This window comes from Lampetra fluviatilis, chromosome 2, assembly GCF_964198595.1.
Source record: "Lampetra fluviatilis chromosome 2, kcLamFluv1.1, whole genome shotgun sequence".
Lineage (NCBI taxonomy): Eukaryota > Metazoa > Chordata > Hyperoartia > Petromyzontiformes > Petromyzontidae > Lampetra > Lampetra fluviatilis.
In genome coordinates this window covers 21,411,013-21,435,331 of record NC_136276.1, presented here as the reverse complement: position 1 = coordinate 21,435,331, position 24,319 = coordinate 21,411,013, and the positions used below count along the sequence as shown (strand labels likewise).

At 49.7% G+C, this 24,319-nt stretch overlaps 2 protein-coding genes across 3 annotated transcripts in view; one reads left to right on the top strand and one right to left on the bottom strand.

The window, feature by feature from the left end:
- The window catches only part of COA1 (cytochrome c oxidase assembly factor 1), a 36,222-nt gene extending 33,271 nt beyond the window's left edge, over positions 1-2,951 (top strand). Inside the window, exon 5 of the mRNA XM_078872182.1 lies at positions 1,828-2,951. Within this exon, the coding sequence (XP_078728308.1) occupies positions 1,828-1,912 (85 nt within the window). The 3' untranslated portion in view covers positions 1,913-2,951. The remainder of the gene's footprint in view (positions 1-1,827) is intronic.
- Positions 2,952-3,029: 78 nt separating this feature from the next.
- LOC144944091 (serine/threonine-protein kinase 17A-like) overlaps positions 3,030-24,319 on the bottom strand; it is a 33,083-nt gene continuing 11,793 nt past the window's right edge. The window contains exons 3-7 of one of the 2 annotated variants that reach the window (XM_078872165.1): positions 21,422-21,566; positions 10,741-10,867; positions 9,453-9,501; positions 6,566-6,745; positions 3,030-5,869 (exon numbers count right to left, since the gene is read on the bottom strand). In XM_078872165.1, the coding sequence (XP_078728291.1) occupies positions 5,530-5,869; positions 6,566-6,745; positions 9,453-9,501; positions 10,741-10,867; positions 21,422-21,566 (841 nt within the window). In that variant the 3' untranslated portion in view covers positions 3,030-5,529. The remainder of the gene's footprint in view (positions 5,870-6,565; positions 6,746-9,452; positions 9,502-10,740; positions 10,868-21,421; positions 21,567-24,319) is intronic. The other variant, XM_078872173.1, reaches the window with a different exon arrangement.

Below are 24,319 nucleotides of genomic sequence, written 5' to 3'. Positions count from 1 at the left end.
CTACCCACCCTAATGTGTATCAAAATGGTTTATTACGTCCTTCCAGTGATTGCTAAGCCAGAATCCATCTTCTCGGTTAAAATTGTCTCTGTGTTTGTAAATGTGGATCGCCTCATGTACGAATCTCTCATGATAGCCAGATGGCTTGCAGAGAACCTCTGTCTTGGAGAAGTCAATGTCATGTGAGCCCACTGAGTTGTAACAGTGATCTGCCACGGCTGAGGTGTTTGTCCTACAGTGTTTCAGGTCAGCTTTATGTTCACGGATGCGGTCCGAGACATGTCGTTTGGTTTCCCCAATGTAACTGCTACCACAGAGGCAACTTAGTTTGTAGACACCAGGGTACTGTATGTCTGGAACCACATCTTTTACAGACGGTACCAGATCACGGATTTTATGTACTGTGTTGAATCGGACCTGGATCTTGTGTTTAATCAGGATTTTGGAGATCTTTTTTGTGACCCCAGCAATGTAGGGTAAGGTGATGGTCTTGAAAGGCTCCTCAACAGGATCCTTCTTGGTGGTTGGAGTGATGGCTTTGCGGATTGTGTAGTCGGAGTAACCATTAGCCTTAAGAGCTTGGCGTACGTGTTTGAGTTCACTGGAAATGTGTTCATGGTCGGAGATGCATTGGGCTCTATGATATAGAGTCTTGATGAGGGAATTCTTCTGGGATGGATGGTGGTGGGAATCCGGTTTTAGATAAGCATCCGTGTGGGTGGCTTTCCTGTAGACAGAGTGGCTCATTGAACCATCAGGTCTCCTTTTGATTAGGACATCCAAAAAGGGTAGCTTGCCATCATTTTCGACTTCCATGGTGAATCTGATGGCTGGGTGTATGGAATTGATATGGTCGTAACAACTTTGAGGTAAACAATTGAGCAGAGCCGAGAGACAGCTCCAACCTCCTCAACGTGACTCTGTGGCCACCACTGCAGTGTCCCTGGCCTCGAACGCCCAGGGAGGGCGGGGCTACAGGGACAAGGGGCGGGGCTACAAGGATAAGAGGCGGGGCTACAGGGACAATGGGCGGGGCTAAAGTGAGGGGGCCGGTTTGGTGAATGCTAATCGAGTGAATTTTTCAATTGGGGATGCATCATTTTGGTGACAATTCATCGAGAAAATCCTCTGCACCTATTGCAGTCACTCAATGAAAGTACTGTAATTTGAAAGTACTTTTTTTTCCTCAATGTATGAAACACGAGAGCCTGGGACATGACTGAGGTGTGGAGCTCCAAGCGAGGGGCTCACACGTGACGAGAGGACATCCATCCCTCTATTTAAGAACGACGCAGGAGGATTTCTCAACAAATCTGGTTGTCGCCTAATAATGCAAGCTGTAATTACAGGCGAAACGTCGTACTCAAATTGTAAATATTGTGGATTTACTCTCCAACACACCGGTGTGCTGTACTGGTACGAATTGGCATGTTCTGTTTACGTGACAAATCTTACTAATTTGTTGTGTCGGGTGGTGGCGGGTTTAATGACACATTTATATTGACGCGATCTAACCCAAAAAACCTGAGAATTGATATTGGTCTTTGCCGTGTCTTTCTTTTATGGTGGGACTGACACAGATATAAATGGGTGGCCTAGTTAGAGCAATTGAGATGCGTGGCTTGGCGAGTACATGACTGTGTGGATAGCCAAGGAGATCACATTTGTTTGCGTGGATGCTTGTTCCCAAGGCTCTTTTGGGCCAAAGAGAATGCAAGGTAATATGGTGGGCGGCGAGTCTTGTTGGGATGGTGGGTGGTGAACTTCAGAGGCATGCACCGATGGGTGTGGGGCACTTGACGGCCTGGTCTGGTGCCGCCCTTGCAGGTGGGAGATACAGGAGGCGGTGCTGTGCTTGGGCAATGGCAGCTGCATCTCCATTCTGCGCAAAGCCGAGGAGTCAGAGGAGTGACGTGGAGGTGACAGCGATGCCGTCGAGGGAGCTTGCACGGAGGGTTCAGTTTGACGGGTGATCACGGCTCGGGGTCAAGCTCAGGGCCTTGTGCTCGGGGTCACTTCTCCGTCAGCCGATGGTTGACTACCGCTTGTGGGAGACCGCCTGTTGGTTGCAGTCCTGCGACCACAAGTTGCATTTAAAACACTTTAAGGAATGTTTTTTGTTTGTTCTTGTACTGCTTTGAATGGCACTCGAAGGAATTTCCTTTGAAGGAGCTTTATGCAGCTCACCACTTGTACTTGACATTGCAAAACACAATATTGTTAAATAGAAATTCTAAGATTTTAGTTATTGGCATTCTCTGCAATGAGTCTATACATAAGCAGTTACCGAAAACCTGTACATTTACATTTGTTCGATGAAATGGTTTATTTTATTTGATTAAAGGCAGCTTATGTCTGAATCAGAATATTTATTTAGGCTGCAGGAGTCGTCCAATGAGCTATGCAGCTCTTCTTCGCAGATGCCCAATAGGGGCAGGTCAGCAAGGTACACCAAACAATACAAAGAATGATTGGAGTCCAAAAATAGAGAAAAGGTAAGCAAGTCACTATAAATGAATATAAATAAAGTATACAAGTACAAATTTCACGTCAACATGCTGCCTTGAAGGAGTGCGATGTTCACGGATGCTGGGTGGCTGTGCTGGAAGATTCAGCAGCAGTCACGACTGAATCGCGGTGCAGAGTTGATGGTTTGACTTCCGCATTCATTCACAGCAGAAGGGAATCAACCGACAAATGTTGGCTGCAGTAAAGACAATGTAACCGGTATTGTCCAAAACGTCTCGATTCTGAAAAATGACACTGGCAGGACCCTCCTGCAGAGTCTTGAGACTTGGTGAGGCTGTCCTGAGCAAACAAGCATCAATGATACGAATATGTGCTGGTGTTGTCGCTAAAATTCCACGTAAAGCATGCCAAAAATTTATAAAATCACGATATCCGTTTACTTCTACGAGTCCCCTGCAAAAGGACATCATCCTGGGTAAAATAAGATTGCTTAAATGTGGCTGCAGTACTTGGCTTTGATTTACATAATACAAGATACAACGTTTGCTGAAAATCAGGAGTTCACAATAATATTTTATTATCAAAGTATGTAACAAAAGCTTTACAAAAACATTTATTGGATAAAAGCAATAAAGTGTGGATACCAATGTAAAAATATATATACTTTCTTGTTTTTACTTTCATTATGAGCTGCAACCCGACTGCGCTTACGAGTATGGAAAACTGATCCTGTACTGCAATAGTTGGGATGCAACAACTCGCCAGTTAAAAATAAATGCTCACAACCAGTGCACGTGCAATGGATCCTATCTGTCGTCAATTATGTAAGAGTCGTACATTTCCACCCATTTAGCAATGACCATGTTTATGATTCCTGTCATAGCAGGCATCTATGTTCGGCAAGTTGGAACACAAGCTAAAAACATTCGTGAAGAAGCATGGAGGGGTGCATGTCCGTAACTCCGCTGCGATACAGGAAGAGGAACGCATGAGTGGGCCGATGGCCAGTTGGAGTTGCAGGAACGTGCCCGAGACTCATCCACCGTGGAGATGGCGGCAATGAATTCAGCTCGAGTACGGGTGCCAGATTGTAGCATCTCAGGATCGCGGTGGTTTGGGGGAAGCCTTCATCCAGCAGTGGGCATATCAATTCCGATATGTTTATACCACTAAAGACGCTGCATGCACCACGAGGGAAAATATCAATTGCTGGATTGAATGTTGGCAACCGATCAAATCGTGGGAAGGAGCAAATCATGATATCGTTTTGTGGCAGAAGCAGAACCCTAAACTACTATACTATTTCTATATTAACAGGTTAGGCCTACTGAGCTATGTAGCTCTTTTTCAGAAGTGATCTGGCCACAAATGCGAAGTGGCTTATCATATATAAATTTACAGCAGCAAAATACTCGAAATGCGTGTTGATTCTAAATGTGGCGGGAGAAACCGGAGGACCCGGAGAAAATCCACACCACCATGGGAAGAGTAGGGTGGGTTGGGATCGAACCCACGACCTCCTGTATACCAGGCGAGGTAGTTAACATCTCACCGTGGCACCCGTGTCGGAGCTGTGAAGAGGGACCAACAGCTCTGGTCTCAGACTAGGCTCTAAGAAAAGCTGTCAAGGGTGTGGACCAATCAACTTCAAGGACAGTGCATATCATTATCAGAGTTTCTTTTTGTTTGCATTTTGACTGCTTGTGTTGTGGTTATTGCAAACATGATGCCTTGTATAAAGGTGTCAGTTTTTGTACCAGTTGAAAGGGTAAAAACATATTCCTATAGCTCTGGTCTCATCTGGAAGAATCCAACTGCACACAACCATTTTCAAGTCTTTTAAGAATTGGTCACAATTTGCAACTCATCAGAGGCACTCATTTGTCCCTTTCCTGAATTCAAGCCTTATCCTGCGTGCCAACATGCCAACAATGCACGGCCCAGCGTTGTTTGCTTTATTAATTTCTGTGCAGGGCCACACATTGCAGTTCTAATACAGGGTTTCAAGTGCGCGTGCCCCCTAAAGTGAATGGAGTGGTTTAACGGCGGTCGCACCATGCAGTGTGCACGCATCATCAACAAAGGTGTGTTGATTATTACACGTCAAAACTTACATTGCAAGAGTCCCGCTTCGATATTGCCCTAAAACAAATCCTACGTACAAAGATGGGGTTAGATGGCCCGACTTGTACCGCTCATCCGTGAATCTGCCATAGAAGTCATTATTACCGATGATACTGTTTAGGCTCGGCATACAAGTAATTACATCAAGGCGTACGGTAAGTGCAGTATATTTCTTATGGAATAACTAATTACATCTCACTGCAGTCACTTAACATTTATAGCAATTGACAATGACCTCACTGAGGCTAAGGTGTGCATTTACTTCTATGAATGTGTGGAGGATTGCATTCGTTGCTTGTGCTTACAGCCACTAATTTGACGATACGCAAACCTGGGACATTCACACTTGGACAACTGTGATGACATTCTGCCGTGAAGTCTCAGGAAAATCTGAGAGTTTATTTACCAACGTCGGCATAAATTTAACAAAACACGACGGTGCAAAACAAGAGCTGTAAATAGCTTTGCAAAGTGTCACCTCCAAATAACGAATTAGAGAACGCCGACATTGGTGTTCTCGAAGTGCCCCGAGGTACGGTGAAATCAACTCGGTTGAAACTGTTATAACAAGCGTGAAAAGTAATATTGCTGGTGTCACAGCTTCCTGTGCCCCTTGGTGCCGACGGCTGCTGCACAGAGAACGCGTTTGGAGTCTACCGATCAACGGTGACGACACGGACACACACACACACACACTGCTCGGATTAGCGGACGTTCGGCCCGCCAAGAGTCCGAGGTGCGGACGGGCGTTTGCGGGTACAAAGACGACCGCGCAGCAGCAGCAACTCCGCCTACACGCCGCCGCCCTGCGCCTCAATCCGTACCAACGCCGGCCACGGCCTCACGGGCTGCACAGGGCCCGGGCCAGTCCTCCACCGGCCATTCGGCTCAAGCGGTTACCGCTCCTCGAACAACTCGGGTGGGGGGGGGGCATCCTCAGAGCACGATCTCTCTCTGGATGTCGTGGGCCAGGGGGCAGCTCTGCACCAGGGGGCAGCAGCGCGACATGGGCTTCTGCTCGCCAGGGAACGAGGGGGAAGCGTCCTCATCCGGCCCGGCCTCCCCCGCAGCCTCGGGTGCCGCGCCGACCTCCCCGTTCGCCGCCGCCGCGACCTCGCCGCCCGTCGTGCCGGCCTGGCCGGTGGCGTCGCTCTGCGCGCCGGGCTTGGCGGGACGCGGGACGGGGTCGTGCAGGCTCAGCCCCAGCAGCGTCAGGGGGATGTCCGACGGCAGCAGCCACGGGTGGCGCAGGCTCTCCTCGGCCGTGGCTCGCATCCTGCGGGCACGCGGGAACTCGTGTGAGGCGGCGCAGGGCGGCGCAGGGCACGTCGAGAGCCAGGGAACGCGATGAGTCCCAGCAGCAGCAGCAGCAGCAGCGCATTCGGCACTTATTATTGAAAGTTTACGAATCGCAAATACAGCGCTGCACGCTTCACAGCGGATGTTAAAGATCCCACGATGCGATTTGAACAGAGTAAGGGGGGTTCTCGTGTGCATGCGTCAAGGTTTCAAATTTGAAAATGTACCTTCGTAGTTCTCGGGATTAAATACAGGAGCATTGCCCCCCCTGTCAATCTAATCCAGGCTGTGTCTGTGAAACACAGCGGCGCCTTCCTTCGTTATAGCCTTGCACTAGAAGAATGGCGCGATTGCACCCGATTCAAGAGCCGAATGGCTCACAGGGCTATGCCAAATAAATAAAATGAAAACTGAATTATTAGTTTATGCTCATTGAGTTGAACGGATGTAGGCAGTGATGGCCAGTGGGCGAGTACTCAAGCGCGTGGGGCCCAGGAGCCCACGGGGGGTGGGGGAAGGGGCGGTATGCAGCTTAGTATGTTCACAACGAGCGGCGAAGTATTAAGGGTTTTTTTTGTTCATCACGAGTTGGGCCCCGGTTTTCGCAGCCCCGCAAGCCACGATCGTCGAGCTGCCGGTGGGAGTGGCGGTGGCGTCAGTGCGCAAGGCTTACTCGGGCTCCTTGAGCAGCAGCGTCTGGATGAAGGTGACGGCGAGATAGGACACGTTGCTGAACGAGTCGTCGTCGTAGCTGACGTTCACCTGCGCCACGTTGAGAAACGTCTCCTGCTTGTCCTCGCCCAGGAACGGGGACTCGCCCGTCAGCATCACGTACGCCAGCACGCCGATGCTCCTGCGGGGGCAGCCGCCACACGCGCCGCGTCAGCGCCCGGCCGTGCCTCGGCCAGACCCCCCCGGGAGGTTGAGTGCGGAGGGGTTCCCCGCCCCGGCCACGGGGTCGGGCCTCCCTACCGGCCCCCCCCCCCGGTAGATAACAAAAGAGCCGCGCAGCAGGCGAACCCCGACCGCAGCAAGCGAGCCGGGCGGTATCCCCTTCGCTCAGTCACCCCCACAGCTTCGTTTGTCAAGATTTACCCGATTTTACATTTACTTGCAAATTTCATCTCTAGGCCCTCCCACTGACCCTTGTGCGACACCCATCACAAACCTTTATAACTCCTGACCTCAGCAGCGCTCCCACCATATATTCTCAGCAGCTCTAACCGCGATATTTCTCACCTGATGACAATTGCTTGTGTTGCGATCGAAACGTCGTGATATTGTTCTTATTGTTATTATATATTTATTTGATCTATCTACGTGGCTTTACCGAAAGACCCAAATAATATAGTACACACAGTATACACAGTACACACACACCATACACAGTACACACAGTATACACAGTACACACACCGTACACACACATCGTACACACAGTATACACAGTATACACAGTTCACACAGCATACACAGCACACACACACCGTATACACAGTATACACAGCACACACACACCATACACAGTATACACAGCACACACAGTTCACAAAGTTCACACAATGTTGTCCCACGTCCTACCGCAAAGCTGCATCCAAGGTGAATTCAAACCACAGAGTAGAACAAATGCTGGGTAGAAATAGGTTTGCCGAATATACATCGCGAAATAGCACTAACCAAAGTGGCATAGATGGAAGGGAACCTGTAGTCTTAAACTGATGGCGTCCATGATGATTGCAATGATTTAAGACCCCCCCCCCACCATCCTTCCTTCCAAGAGATGATGGTGATTTGTTAACATTCCAGGGCCATGACCCGATATTTTATTCCCAATGTGGCGCTTGTTGAATCTCTACTGGTTACAGGGTTTATGCGAACTAATATAATTTAAGATAAACACAACGTAAAATATTCATTCTCGTACGATTCAAGGCATGTGTCATGAGCGCATCATTTTATCGCGAGGAATCGTAATATGCCACATACACACACACGCACGTCTGTAAAGAAACATTTTTAATACTTATGTGATGCTTCTATCGGCTCCCTGCCCACACCGCTGACAGCTGCTAATGCAGCTCAAGTCTCACAACCCCAGATGAACTGCAGATTCTAAAATCCGTCAGGTTCATCAGTCTCACCCACGGTGGCAGTGGCAGCCAGCACCAAGGTGAAACATTCCCCAGCCTCGCGGTGCCTGTCCGGCAGACGAGTGCAGAGTAATCCACTCGCAAAGCCACGCTCAATTCTATAATCTGATTGGTTTGTGCGAGACAGATCCTTGAAGGAAATCCCAGCATCGGACGCTCTTGCAGAACTTTAATCCCCAAGTGAGGTGGGGGGGGCATCGTGGTGACACAAAAGGCTCTTGGATTGTGGCAAACCCAATGTTTGCCCTGTTCCTCCCACATAGACACGTGGGAGAGATCAGGTGATGGCCAAGCCCCCCGCATGGGCGATTCTGTGATACTGCCCGGGGGTTTTTGTCATCGTTTTAATGTCAGATTTCTCTGCACTTTAGGGACGCTGGTCATGTGAACTGTACTCCCAAATCGGGCAAGCCTCCTCCGTGTGGAGACTTTACCTTGGCCATTATTACATGTTTTCTTTGTTACCAAAATTACCAGTGTGGAAATTAAGGATGCCCTAAGTCAGATACACTTCTGTGGCCGTCTGGAATGCCCTTCCTTCTGATAAAGAAAGCCACTGGGAGCTATGCACTTTTATATTATATAAATTGAAAACTCATTTCTTTAGAACTGCTTTTTGTGTTTAGTTTGTTGTCCTTCCCCGGCACCTCTGATTAGCATGGTTGGCTACACACGGTGCGAAAGAAGTTCAACATGCATACATCGTCCTTGATGGTATAATAATATCTATGATTCCTTGAAAAAGGTGTCTATTTGGCGTTTGAAAATCACACCTATTTTATTTCGGAGAAAAGGGAAAAACCTATTCTTATTTTCCCTACAATCATTTTCGACCGCTGGTGTTCGTGACATTTTTATGGCGCAAGGCGACCACGAAGCAAGGTGCGGCCGTGTTGCACAGATGCCAGTCTGCACGAGTTTTAGAGTCAGGGATTGATGCTGTTGCCATTGTGCAATCCCCAATCGAGCGATTTGCAGGTCATTTTTAGCATGATGATTTTTGGCCAACACCAGTAACATTTTACGTTACTTGGCTATGGGAGGAAACTGGAGAACCCAGAGGAAACTCAGGCACAGCAGGGGGAGAACGTACAGACTCCACACAGAAAGGGGCCCATGTCGAGAATCAAACCCAGGCCATTCTTGCAGCGAGGGACGAGTGTATTACTACCGCTCCACCCTGCCGCCCATACTGCATTGGTATCGCAATTAAACCGTGGTCAGATGAAACAATGCAACTACACTTGTGAGCATGGATTATGCAAGGAGGGGGGAGAGCAGCTGTAGGTTTCAGCGGGGCATGCCAAATCCCCTGCTATGCACCACGATCTCCGGCGACGCAACGTGGACGCAGAACGCGAAACGAGAGCGTGCGAGCGCGCGTGCGATGCGGTGCGGCGAGGCACTCACCACATGTCTGCCGCGGTGCTGATTGGCTCATAGCTCAGAATTTCTGGAGCTGTTGGAGAAGTAAAAAAAAAAATTCAGATTTTCTATCAACAGCTGTGGTTAAAATTAGGCGTGATGACGACGATCCGTTCCAATCAGCAACCACCTGCATCTCCTTTCCGCCAGCCCCTGCTCCAATAGGCGCTCCCTCTTTACGCATCATGCTTAGAGGTCTGCTCAATGCTGGTACTGGTAATCGTGATTATAATGCATATAGTAATTTAACTTGACAAGCAGAATACCCAATTACTTTTCAAATGGCACGAATAAGAATCCCTTGGCAATGTTCAACCAGAAAACTTAATTTCTTTCGAGCTGCTTTTTGCACTTGATTTGTTGTCCTTCCCCCGCACCTCCGATTCGCAAGGTTGGCTACGCACGGTGCGAAAGAAGTTCAACGTACGTGCATTCAATCATAATGATTACTTGATTTATTTTCTTTCTGCGCGATTTCACCGAGAGAACCAAGGAGTCATTTCTGCAGTCACGAAAGCCTCAAATCAATAATAATTGTGTACATTCCGTGTTGGTGCTATAATTCTTACTGTGCATGGCTCTCACGAAGGGTGGTGTGTTTCACAGGCAATATGCAGCAGTTTTTGCAGTAGAGTGCCACGCTGCTGTGTGTGATCCCAATTCAGTAATTTGCGGTGTAATCTTTAAAAACAATTAGGAAGTTTCAGCGAAACAGGCAGGCGAATTTAAGAAAACTTGCACCGTCATTTCAGCTGCCATGAGATCAAATTAAGAGCCGGCGACCTCCGAATTGCCAGTCCGGTGGGCTGACCGTTACACCGCGGCAACACCACAGCAACGTCCCCAAATAAGCGCTCATTAAACGCTCGTTGAGTGTGCGACCGTGGTGTGCGACCGTGGTGTGCGCTCTGTGCGCGTGGAGCGGTAGTGTGGCGGTTAGCGAGTTTTGCTATGAACCCGGCGACCAGAGTTCGATTCCCGCTCACGGCCAACACCGGTGACGATTATCTGAACTGGTCCCTTGGCCTTTCTGAGGTCGACTCAGCCTCAAATGAGTACCTGGTGCAGTGTGTAAACATCGCCACTGTGGATAAAAAGGCGGTCCAGCGTGATGCTGGCCACCCACTCCCCTCATGTGCCATGCCGACTTTCATAGGTGCCACTCGCTCACGGCACTTGCCCCAACAGTCTGTTAAGCCTACACGGGGGATCTTTGCCTTTGTGCACGTGTGTGTGTGTGTGTGTGCGCGCGCGTGCGGGATGGACCACGTACCCACGTACTCCGGGGTGCCCATGATCTCACGCAGCTCATCGGCGCTGCTCACGCGCCGGGACAGCCCGAAGTCGACGATGCGGATGTCTCCCAGCGGGTCGGTGCTCGTGAGCAGGATGTTCTGGGGCTGCGTGGCAACGCGCAGTGTCGAGCACACGCACACACACACGCGCACACACACGCGCACACACACGCGCATACACGCGCACGCGCGCACACAAGCGCACACGCACACACACCCCGGTTCGTCCGTTAGGTGCAAACACAAGCAGGTGGACACTTCAAACACAATGTGTAAATTAGCAGGGCATGTGTTCGCATGTTTTGCCGCGGCAAGTGCGTGTGCTTAATGCAAACTCGATTCCTTGCAAAAGGCATCTCATTTGGCGTTTGAACATCTTCACGCCTCCTGTTGTATTGCCAGAAAGGGGTGAAAGCCCATCGTTAACAGCAGCGTTGACACTGTCCATCAGGACCTCGACCTCGTTAACCCAAATCTCATGGGGAAGGGGTAGGCGGCACGACACGGTGACTGAACAAGTGTTAAACGCCGAACAGGATGAGCCAACGGATACAAATCCGCTTTCATCTGCCGGTGTACGGATCAAATGATGCTTGTAAAATTAAAAGGCGCTCGCCCACTCCAGAGGTTACCGTTTTGCCGACAAAATGTGAACTTCAAATAAAATCTCCACTGGCGTTGCTGGGTATTGTACCTGCGTTGTTTGATTGGGGGGCTCAGCTCCCCTCCTCCCCCATATTGCACATCCACGACCCAACAGCAGCAGGTGGGTAAAACTTAGCAAAGAAGAAGCTCTAGACAAACCTCCACGATGCTCGCGGTACCAGCGCGCCGGCCGTGTAGGACACGTTTACGACAAACGAACCTCCGGCGGGTAACATCAACGGCGGCTCGGGGCGAGCACACGTGCGCACAGCACCACGTAACGCATGACAGCCGTGATGCTCACGTACGCAGCAACAAAAACATCAGCAGCAGCAGCTTCAGCAACAGCTGCCATTTGCCACTAAGAGGCGGTGACGTCGCCAGGTCGCTTGTGCCATGCTGTGTACACTTTAAGGCCACGTGAAGTGTCAAACGGTCGCTGACAGGTGGTCACGGAATAGATCCAGATGCCACGGGTTGACCGAGTGAGATGACTGGCAGATGAACCCCCGTATTGCTTTTAACAGGCTGTTGAGACAAGTGCTGTTTTTGCGAGCACCTATGAAGGCCACAGACACACACACACGCGTGCGTGCACACGCCTTGGCCTTAGGCAAAGGCTCCCGTACTCACTGCATCATCTCTGCCAGCGTAACCACAGCAGTGAATGGAATAGGCAGGGTAGATGGAGCACTTCTCCCACATTCGAATTTCCACTCCAACAACGTTCTCTGCTGCCAAGAGGCTGCTACTGCTATGCCGAGGGCTATCAGGTCCATCGGCTCGGTCTGAAGTCGTTTCACGAGTTGTCATTAGAAGCGACAAAATCTCTCAACCGGTCGCTCAGAAACTTTCCACCAATGTCACTGCCCACATCTGTGTACATTTTGTGGCAAGATGGGCTATGAGAAAAAAAAACAACCCACAAAAACACCACCCCCGCGCGAATCACCGAACAACGTTGCACCCAACCACCGAGATTAGCGCGCGCGCACGTGGGTAAACACGTACGTGGAGAGCGGAGTGCGCGTCCGCGCATCTCCACGTACGCGCAGAGTGGGTTTCCCTCATGGACTGGCTTTCGAGCTCGCCAACTAGATCGCTCGCGAGCTCGTCTCGATGATGATTCATTCCCTACGAAGGGTCACTGCCCAAAAAACAATCACCCGTTAGATATATTTTTTTCCCATTTAAGGCCACACACACAGGTGTTATTGACAAATGCGCAGAGGTTTTTTAAAATTTACCCGACATTTTCCTTTCTAAACACAATCTAATGCTATGGGCTTAATGGCCATTGTGCCCGGTAGACAAAAGGAGATCGAAATTCCATCTTTAATAACAACGGGAAACACAAAGTCACTGTGTCTTAACAATAGGTGTCAGTTAAGAAGGCTTCAGGCCAAGAATTGAAAAAAAATTAAACCAGGGAGAGTTGTGGTGCACCAAGCCTGCCCAAAATAAAGATTCTTCACCGCGTGGCATTGGGGAGGCTTGTAGCGAGTGTACGGGGGGGAAAGCAAGGGCCATCACAATATTAAGCTGCTCATTGTCCTCGGAGCCAGCAACCGCCGCCACCACCACCACTCGGTAGTGATACAAGCTCTGCTAAAGTGCCCCCATTCTGGTACACAGTGCCCAGATTAAACAGTCTGTACAAATCCGCTCAGGGTCCAGCACGGTGGCTTTAATCAGATGTTTAGCGGACCTAGGGTCCTCCCGCCAAGGATTCATGGCTGGCTTCCACGTAAGATTTGCTGCAATGCAGAAAGGCGGCATGAAAACAGAGGGGTTAACAGTGACATCGGAGCAAGGATGGGCCACCGGAACACACAGCCTCTGTAGCAAACGGGTGAGAAGCAGGTAGCCAGTAATGCAGACCATGCTAAACAAGTGTGAAAACACGGCCGTATGGAATTGGGATTTTCACAATTGGCAGTATGACCTCTTGACCTCGAGATAACTGTACAGCATCGCTCCGAAGTGGCAAACATTTACGAGAAGCCAAGTTCAACTTCCTTGAACACCCCACGCGATATTTCGTGATTGTTTCGCTTCGAGAGCACGGGTTTATCTCGCAAGCGTTGGAAGTGCCCCCCGTCTCCCCACAGGTGATAACGAAGTAGTTCCCACTCGCATCATGTTGTGGGAACTCTAAACATCCAGACAGGATGAACGGCGGTGGCCTATTTTAGAATGGCGGCAAATTAGATGGCTGGGTCACCGAGAAGAATACTTCCTTGTTTCGGAGCACTGAGCCAGCGGCCACTTTAAACTAAACACGGAAACTATTTTTTATTTTACCAGGTAAGGCCCTCGGAGCTATGCAGCTCTTTTTCAGAAGCGACCTGGCTATCACAACCGATAGCTCGATGAAGTGGCTCATCATCACGTGGAAATTGATAACAGCAGACAAAAAATACTTTAAAACGCATGTTTCTAAAATGTGGAGGGAAAAAGCGGAGGAGCCGAAGAAAATCCACGCGACCACAGGAAGAACATGCAAACTCCAAATATATAGCAGACATCAGGGTCAGGGTCGAACCCACAACCTCCTGCATACGAGGCAAGGTAGTTAACATCTGATTACCGAAGCAACCCACTTTGAATCTGGCAACAACGGTGCCCCCCTTCAAGCACCCCGAGCACCGAATTGGCGGGAGAACACGGGCCGCTCAAGCTTCCCGGCGCGTGTAGCGAAACGTCGGACATCGTGCAGGAGAAACGACAATGCCGCGGCATAACCCGAAAAAAACGCGTCGGGGAAGAATGAAACGCTGCTCGACATTCGACTCGGCTGTGCAGTGGGCAATTTAAGGTGTTGCGATGACCGTGCCCCGTGGCAAATGGAACGGCAAAGTAACCCTTTTCCCATTCCGATGACGCAGTGGAGCTGCTGAACCAGGGGGAGAATCGCGTTTTCTTCCTGGTTCAGCAGTTCCACTGCTGGATTTTTTTTTCCACCCGAGGACGACCGCTTGTGTTGCGATCGAAATGTCGTGATATTTACATTTTTATTACATTTTTCTACCTACGTAACTTTACCGAAAGAACCAAAGAGTATGGATTCCTGCAGTCACAAACGCTTCAAATCAAGATTAAAATAACTTCATTGGTGCGTCTTCAGGTCGGAAGAAGTACCGAGGCTCCCACAAGGCCATGCGGCAGGGAGTGCGTCACGGTTTGGCGCCAGGTATCATAGGGTGCGCTCGTGTCCCTACGGTTCTCTGCAGCGAGTACAATGCCTTCAAAACAACGGCGCTACTCCGTCTCTATAAATAACATTCATGCTAACCGCTGGACCCACACTGCTAAAGCAGCAGAAGCCTCGGAACGCGAAAGGCTTAATCGAAGCGATCAACTGTATCAAAGAACTCTGCTGTCCTCCTATCACGGAGAGTTATTGCCGGCAGGGGCCTGGCAGCTGCATCCTGCGCAGGGCCACCACGCAGCCCTTTAACCTGCCCCCATATTGCCTCACACTTCCCGTGCACAGCGTGCACCGGTCGCATTTATTTAGTCTGGCTTTGTTTAGAAAATGCACATTTTTATACTTGTTTATTCCCGGCGTTTGCACGCATTTTCCCGAAACCATTTCCGCATTTCGGGTCGTTGACAGGAGAACGCCGATGGGTCTTTAAAGGCTTAGACGACATGTCCGTAACGGGGCTGCAATTCCACCCCCCCCACCCCGATTTTGTCCTCGTGCGTTTTCTTTCCGGGCCGGGGCTGCAACGACCCATTCCCATGCTGCCACGATCGATGGGACCGCGTTGCAGATAGGCAAATTCACCCACGGAAATAAACAGCCCTTGATTGCGGCAGGAAAACCACCAGATTTCACAAAATAGCAACGGCGGTGTGTGCACACAAGGTGAACACACACTGGAGCGACTTTGAAATAGCCATAAGGGAGACCTTCTTGTGACGACAAACCGAGCATCGCACATTGCATAGAATAAAACAGAACCTCGTGTGGAAACATTGCTGAATGTTATCCAGCAGAGTGCCAGTAAGCGATTGTAAATTCGCCTCGCTCCAAAAGGTAACCGACAGCAGCAGGGGCCTATTATGACTCCAACCTCTGCACTAACGTTCATAACATGCACAGATACCCCAATCCATTCTGCCAAGTCGCAATTCGCTGAAAGCCATATGTTAACAAATTGCCACCGGAGGGCAATTTGCCACCAATGCACGGCAATAAATTGTGGGCAGAATCTCTCAACGTATTGTTTTTAAAAAGGGTGCAGTACCGCAAATTCTTGCTCACATTACTGCTGCCAGGGCCTCCTCCTTCAGCGGGAGCTCGAGGGCCCCCCTCTGGAGGGTAGATTGGGGGCCCACTCCTGCACGCTGGCCTCACGTCTTGGCAAAGAGGTGGGAGTGCCCGCACTTCACTCCACCACCATGTGCGGCCTGCGAATCAATTAGCCGTGGTTACATGCTAATGTCTCACATTAACATCACTAGCCCCGGCCACTTCTTTATGACCCCTTGGGCTACACCTATTTCAAACCTTTTGGCACACGAAGGGGTGCGTGGCCACCACCATGCCCGGCTGCCTTTGTCTCCCTAGTAACAATGTTTACACACCACACAAGGTACTAATTTGAGGCCGAGTCGACCTAAGGGAGGCCCAAAACCGGTTCAAATAATCGTCATCGGTGTTGGCCGCGAGTAGGAATTGAACTCGGGTGGCCAGGTTGGTAGCACAGCGTGGTAACTGATACACCACCTTTTCATCTCACGTATACAAAGACCAAGATGAAGAGCCTTTAAGACTGTTTGGGGAAAGTGCTGTTAGCGAGCACCTATGAACTATGCAGACCGGCAAGTCCCACGCACGCAATGCGCGAACATGCACGCAAATTCACGTGTGCTTGGTGGAAACCAGAAGAAATAAAAAAACCCTGAACTCTGATCTTGCCAGGTCACAGGTTTTTTCCAGAAAGAACAAAATGTTGTTGTTGTTATTTAAAAATTTTTTAAATAAATAAGTTACGTAATTTTTTTTGGGGAGGGGGGGGGTAACGATAACATTTCGGTGAAGGGAAGTTCAAGGGGGTTGTGTTTATATTGCAGAAGGACAAAAAGTCACTACGGTGCCTTGCAAGGCAGTTTTGAGGCTCGAGCATATTTCCACTTTAGCACTTTCCAACCGTCTCAGGCAGTGTTATTGACAATTATGGTGGTGTGTGATAAAAATAAGAGGTTGCATTTCATGGCAGTTGCTTAACATTTCAGCGCATCGTGTGTGTCATTGAATATCGTGGGGAACGGTGGCGTGGCGTTGGGAACGGTGGGAACGGTGGCGTGGCGGTGGGAACGGTGGCGTGGTGGTGGGAACGGTGGCGTGGCGGTTAGCATGCTGTGCTGCGAACCCGGCGCAAAAAATGCCAACTTACATACATACCCCCTTCGCCCTGAAGCTTGTCTTGGACAAAGAAACGACGTTGCCCTGAACGCACGGTGCCACGCAAAACAAAACGCCCCCCACAACTAAGCTATTAAACTATTTTTTCATTATTTTACCAGGCAAGCCCCCACGGAGCTATAAAGCAATTTTGCAGAAGCGACCTGGCCGCAAGAGGTAGCGCAACAAAGTGGCTTATATCATGGAAATGTATAGCAGCCAAACACTCGAAACGGGCGATGGTCGATTAAAACATCTTGGAGGGAAAAACCGGAGGACTCGGAGAAAACTCCACGCGACCACGTGGAGAGAGACACGCAAACTCCAAATATACAGCAGCAGGCGTCAGGGTCGGTATCGAACCCAGGCGAGGTAGTTAACACATCTCATAGCCACCGCGGCACCCCTTCGCTCAACTAAGGGGCTCGCGTTACCAGAATCAGATGATTAATTCATCCTGGAGTAATCCGATGAGGCATAAAGCTCTTTTTCACAGATGTCCCAGTATTTTCAAAGATGTCCAGTTACCCTCCTCGAGCGCAACGGACTTCAAAGTCCGCAATCGGAGCGGTGCGTATTCCTACAGTGGTGAACGTTACCGCTCGTCCTGTCCGCCCGTGAAAAGCAGGAAGGCCAAGATAATTGTTTCAGAATAATTTCGAGACGGGCAGGGTAGATTTCTTGGACGTGGCATCAGAAAACGAGACTAAACATGAAAAAGCCCTCTGACCGGGAAAAATATAGGTACAAGAGTCCAGGGAAGACGGTGAATTGAGTTACAAAAGCGATTTGAACAATTGCATGCAACAAAGAGTATCCAATGCAAAGTTCGAGACTGATATCAAGGGCCGGCGTTCGATTCCCGACTCGGGCACCGTTCCGTGTGGAGTCTCTACGTTCTCCCCCTGTTCTGCATGGCTTGCCTCCAGATTCTGCATTTTTCTCCCATAGCTAAAAAAGACTCGCAATGTAATTGGGTTTGACCAAATATTCCGATGCAAGACCCTCCTGATAAAGAGCCTTTGTAATTAGCGTGGCTGTTCTGGGTAAAGGGTTATTATTATTTTGCCTGGCGCCCACTCCCCCGCCTCTCGTGTCCCCCCTCCTTGTGATGTCATTTAGCCCCTCCCCTGCTGCCCTTGTTAAATGGCGGTGCTGCTCATGTGTGGGCAGCTTCCTGGTCGCAGAACGCACGACTTCCTCGCACGTCACAAACGATTGCACAGAGCCCACAAACGCTCACACAAAAACAAACCCCCACCCCCCCATCCCGTGTAGCCTTAACAGACTGCTGGGGCAAGTGCCGTTGGCGAGTAGCAGCACCTATGAAGGCCGCACGGCACACGAGGGGGCGGTGTGGCCAACACCACGCTCGGCTGCCTTTGTCTCCCCACCGCACCAGTACTCATTTGAGGCGGAGTCGGCCCAGAGGACACTCAGGGACCAGTTCAAATAATCGTCCATGGTGTTGGTGGCCGTGAGTGAGAATCGAACTCGGGTCGCCAGGTTCGTAGCGCCGCGCGCTAACCGCTACACTCCCACACACGCTTACGGGAAACTAACCACGCTTCCTTTTGCAGCAACGCCGCTCCTCACAGGGCCCGCGTAAGCAGAACCCACATTCACGTTTCAGCCCCACGGCTGATCGACGCCCCACACTCCGCGGCGGGAGATGGAACCGGCGAGCTCCGGATTGAGAGTCCGGTGCACTCGCCAGAAAGCACGCAAATCGTGATTCGGGAAAATACCTCTGTGCGTGCCGGACAGCCAACGACTGGAACAAGCTGCCCCAATGACGTAATCGATGATTTTCCAAAGAACATGGATGCATTTAAATAAAGAATATGTGATCTAAAATAAGCCTGATACACAATCACTTTTGTTTTTACTTGTGATATATATGTACTGTGTACGTTGTTGTTTGCCATTGGATAGCGGTCCATTGTAGAGACGGAATCAATAAACCAAACGAAACACAAAGGCCGCATCCGAGGCTATAATGAGGCCACGATTGACGCCCGAATTTCAGACCTCGAGTAGCGTCTCGCAGAACAAAGCCTCTAAGGGTGGCAAGGTGAAGCCTGGAAGCTCCACACAGCAGGGCACAGGTGTGGAAGCGCACGATTTGGGATGTACATCGAGTGTGAAATCCCAAGGCCTCCATACGAACGGACCGACCGTCGCGTAGGCACACAACGTGGAGCCGCTCGACGCATCCATCCAATGGTGAATGCCGATTCTTAAGTTCGTGAGCCAGGCGTCACCGAGTGAGCGGCGCAACGGGAGAATCGATGCTCTTCAATGCAACGTTCACGTTTGCATGCAGCCCACAAGGGGCGCTTCCATTCACCACAACGTGAGCATTGGAGAATCGATACTCGATTTGAATCGGGAGCCTGATTCAAAACATTTAGGAGGTGGTGGGGGGGGGGGTGAATCCTCATGGCCCTGCACGCAAGGAGCAAGGTGTATGGCTCTGGTTGGTGACGTCCATTTGAACCAGAACACAGCTCCACTGTTCTATGATTATGTCGATTGCAACGAGGACGATTGAAAAGGTGTCTTTGTCCGCGGGTTGTGGTGCCGCGGTGGAGAGATGTTAACTACCTCGCCTGGTATAGGTCGTGGTTTCGATCCCAAACTGGACGCCTGCTGTATATTTGGAGTTTGCGTGTCTATATCTCCGTGGTCACGTGGATTTTTCTCCGGGTCATCCGGTTTTTCCCTCCACATTTAGAAACGTGCGTTTGTATTTGGCTGCGATAAATTTCCAGGTGATAAGCCACTTCGTTGAGCTATCATTTGTGGCCAGGTCGCTTCTGAAAAATAACTACATAGCTGAGTGGGCCTTACCTGGTAAAATAAAAATTGTTTCTCGTTTAGTTTTAGTTTCCATTCCAATAGGGGCAGCTGAATATCCCTCCTGGCCGGAGGAAGGGAGTTGACAATTCCCTCGGGCGCATCACTCGCCAACTGACACGGTGAGTATGCGATACCATGCGGCGAGGGTTACAATCCAAATGTTGTGACGATATACGGCAAAATAAAAAGAACCTCGCACAACGCTCGCTCCTTGGCTCTCTCCTTTGTGAGGGAGAGGCTACATTGCAATGGCCTTGAAAGTGGATAATGGGCAATGAACTCAATTGTGATTCCGCTCGTGTTACCCAGGAAAGCCTCACAGAGTCTCAAGACTCGTTTTCTGGAGGGTCCTGTCAAGTTTTTTGTTAAAGTTGGCTGCAATATTGCTGCTGCTGCTGCTATTAGTGACCCCAATTGACTACGATTAGTCATTGTGTGCGTGTTTTTTTAATTTAGCTTTCAAGTTTAGTTCAACCATATTCTGTGGGTCTGTCGGTAAAGTCACATAGATAGGTTCAAATAAAGTAATACACCTACGTGATCGGGGTGAGCAGCTACATGATGTAGCTGCTCACCCCGAGCTCTCATTACTCTGATAGTGGCATTGTCTTTGGGCTGTCCGCCTTTTGGCGTCCTCTGGTCTAACACCATTTGAGACGAGGCTCCAAAGAAAGCTGTCTCTGGTGTGGACCAATCAGTTTCAAATACAATGCATATATTATCAGAGTATGTTTTTTGTTTGCATTCTGACCAGTATTGTGGTTAATGCAGACATGATTCCTTGTAAAAAAGGTTTCAGTTTTGTTCCCAGAAAAAAGGGGAAAAACCTATTCTTAAACCTACGTGACTTTACCGAAAAACCCAAAGCATATCAATTCCTGCAGTCACGAAAGCTTTAAGTTAAAAAATTAGTTCAACCAGGCGGGGACTCAATAGACCACAATCAGTCTCATTTGCAAATGGCTCGGCTTACAGAACGGCGTGGCTATCTATTGCGTGAGCCCACGAGACTTTATAAATAACATTAGATAGCAAAACGTGCGAATTATTCGAGCGTTAAAAATAACAAGCCAAGCGGCACATTCTCCGTCTGTAAACACAACTCTGCGATTGGCTCTACCTACTAAACGCGTGCGCGTGGCATTTCCGAACACGGGATCGTTTCACAATTATCCTGCACGTTGTAAATAAACACCCTTCTTGTTTACAGCCACTCTTTCTAAACAGCCTCTATCTCACGATCTGGGAACGGCACGCAGCGCCAGGGGAGGGAACCGCAGGCAGAGATAACCGGCAGCTTTCACTGCAGCCCAGCCGTTCCCTGGGGCAAGGCCGCAGACTAAAACAAGCGCACTTTTAGCCACCGGTCATTGTGAAATACGTGCCCCCTTCGTGGAAGAGCGAGCCCCAGACGGCATGGGAACAACTCCCTGGGCACGCGCACGGCCAGGATAGAGGGCTTGGGTAGCCAGCGGCTACTTGCGGTCGACGTCGCAAGGCATCGCATGTTTACCCTACACAGACAGCGTGCGTCAGAATTTTTTTTGTGGCCAATGTGGCGTGGAGTGGTGCGGTGTGGGTCCAGTGCGGCGTGGTGCAGTGCGGTGTGGTGGAGTGTGGTACGGCGTGGTGTGGAGTGGCGTGCCGTGGGGTGGAGTGGCGTGCTGCGCGGATTGGCACAGTGCGGTGTAGTCTGGCTCGGTGTGGCACAGTGTGACGCGGCACGGCGCGGGCACCTTGAGGTCGAGATGCACGACGCTCTTGCGATGCAGGAAGGCGACGCCGTCCAGGATCTGGGTCATGAGGCGCACTACGTCGCGCTCCGTGAACGCCTCCTCTCTCTCGGCCACGCATTGGTTGAAGATCTCCCCTCCTGCCGCACTGCACGAGACAAAGACAAAGAACCCCGTATAGCCTTAACAGACTGTTGGAGCAAGTGCTGTTAGCGAGCACCTATGAAGACCGGCATGGCACACGAGGGGGTGGGTGGTCAGCACCACGTGTGGCCGCCTTTGTCTCCCCAGTAGCGATGTTTACCACACCACACCAGGTATACTCATTTGAGGCTGAGTCGACCTAAGAGAGGCCCAGGACCAGTTCACATATTTGTCATCGATGTTGGGCGCGAGTGGGAATAGTTCCGCTGGTGCGGTCCACCGAGTGAAATAGCTCTTTTACAACAGAACTACCACGGCCCAAGACTGTACAGAGATATCGCCAGATAATGCACACACAATCTACCGTGGGGTCATGTAAAACTCCGGATAGACAAAAACATTTTAAAAATCTAAATTAAGAAATATATCGACTGGCCCCTGTCCTTCAAAGCCGAGGAAAAGCAAACTGCTCCATGCTGAATGTGACGGAAAGCAGACCGAGCAGTGAAAGAGAATGAATGTAGTTCAACCCTGCAAATCACGTTGCTGTGTTTACAAGCAAATAGCATTCCGCGTTGTCAACCATTCAGAACAAGTACGGAATTCATCGTGACCCTCGTTTATTAAAATTCGGCTCCGCTAACACCGCTCAATTTGGGCAAAGGCAGCGAATAAACATCGCGGGTGCATTTCTTCTTTATTTTTAGATGATTAAGGGGCAATGGGGCCACAGAAAATAAGCATTCTTTTGCCAAAAGTGCTGATCCTCTGGAATTTAAATATAATCCCCGGGCCATATTTATGCATACCGAAGCAGGGCTGCTGTTGCTCAGATTTGTGTGAATAACGTTTAAAGCGTGGCCACATGGCTCCGTGTCCTGCGAAACTCGGGATGTGGCACTGCCTGACGTCCGCATGGTTAAAAATGTTTGTAACTATGCAGGAGCACGAGGGGCCTTATCGCAGCGATCATTGACGATGAATTCGACCTGCCCAAGATCCACGCAGCCTCAAGAGTCCGCTGACCCCTCCTGGTTAACGGATCACCAGGACGGTGAACAAAAAGACATCGAGTAAAACCTTGGATTGTGAGTAACTTGGTCTGCGAGTGTTTTGCAAGACGAGCAAAAAATGTAAGTAAATATTAATTTGATAAACGAGCGAGGTCTTGCAATACGAGTAGTACGTGTATACGCTTTGTCTGCCGAGCGTCACGTGATCACAACTGATATACGAGTGCTTTAGATTACAAACACGTTTCCGGAACGAATTACGCTTGCAATCCAAGGTTTTACTGTACCGCAGTAAATGCTGCTGGATTGCAAGAATACCAAACCCACAACTTGGACACAACCAGATTGCATTGCTTCTTGGAGTTTCAGTGCCACACCACAAGGACAACATTCACACCAGATTGACACTAAGCCCAGGCTGTGGTTTGCAATTAAATTATAATTTGCGAAATGCTGACGAGCCTCATTCCAAGGCCGTCCTCTCAGTCCATGTTGCATGAGCGTGCGTGGTGCTGCACATCCGGGGCACGCAATCGCGGATCAAGCAGATTTTAGAAACTTCCCAACGCCGCTCGATTGCGGGATGACCAGAGGATGGCAGTACCACAAGTGGGGTTTACCCCGAGCCTTGTGTAGCATTTCTCCGGGTACATCACTGCATGCAACAATAACAAAAAACCAACCACTACTTCAAAAAGGGAATTTGCACAATTTTTTTCCCATTAAATCAGAATCAGAAAATGTATTTAGACTGCAGCAGGAGGAATCCGATGAGCTATAAAGTTATCTTCCACAGATGTCCAGTAGGGGCACGGGGTAAGAACTAGACAACAACAAACAACACCAAAAACACGATAGGAGTGCAAAGTGCAAGAGATAAAAACAAATGACCCAAACACATACACATGAAACTAAGCCATTCTGCATCCTACCAGGCAAAGCCCACTGAGGTTTTAACTTATTTTTCAGAAGCGACTTGGCCATAAATGACAGCTCAACAAGGTGGCACCATCATTTGGCCATTTTTAAGCAGCAAACTAATATAAGTAACCTCAAAATGCAGAAACGGGCCGCCTCAAGGCTTCACGAGTGTTCCCTTGAAACACAAATGTCGTTACGAATCGTGCTTTTCGTTTGAAGTGCCCATCTCAGCAGAGGTACCAACCCCAAGCCACAGGGCCAGCTGAACACAGGCGATAGGTGCACGGAAGACGTGGTCAGAAAGGCAGTGCGAATACGCAAACAAAATGCGCACAAAATAAAACGTGTGCAATCTCATTTCCAGAACATGCCGAGGCACAAATCAGATTGCACACATTTCAACCACTGCTGCGTGCGCCCCGTTCCGCCAATTGCATGTTTACTCTGCGAGGCCCAATGGCGAGTATCAGGCACACAGAGATCCTGTAAACTGTTTATAGGATAATGCACAACACGCAAGCCTCTCTCCAGACAAGAGCATGAAAAAAATCGCCTAACCGAATTTATTGCCGTTCCCACCAACTGAAAAGAATGGCCAGAGAGAGACGACTTGGTGATGGTGTTAGTCTTGTACGTTGCATCAATTGCCCCGTGGTTGTGTATTGACTTAGCTCCCCCCCCATCTCACAGGATGTGCTGTATATAATAAAGAGATAAATTTTCTTTCACCATTGTAAGATGACCTGAAATGCCATAACGGGGCTGTGTAAAATGCCACTCAAATTCGCTGTTTACATAAAGCGATGCGGGAATTTTCTCAGCC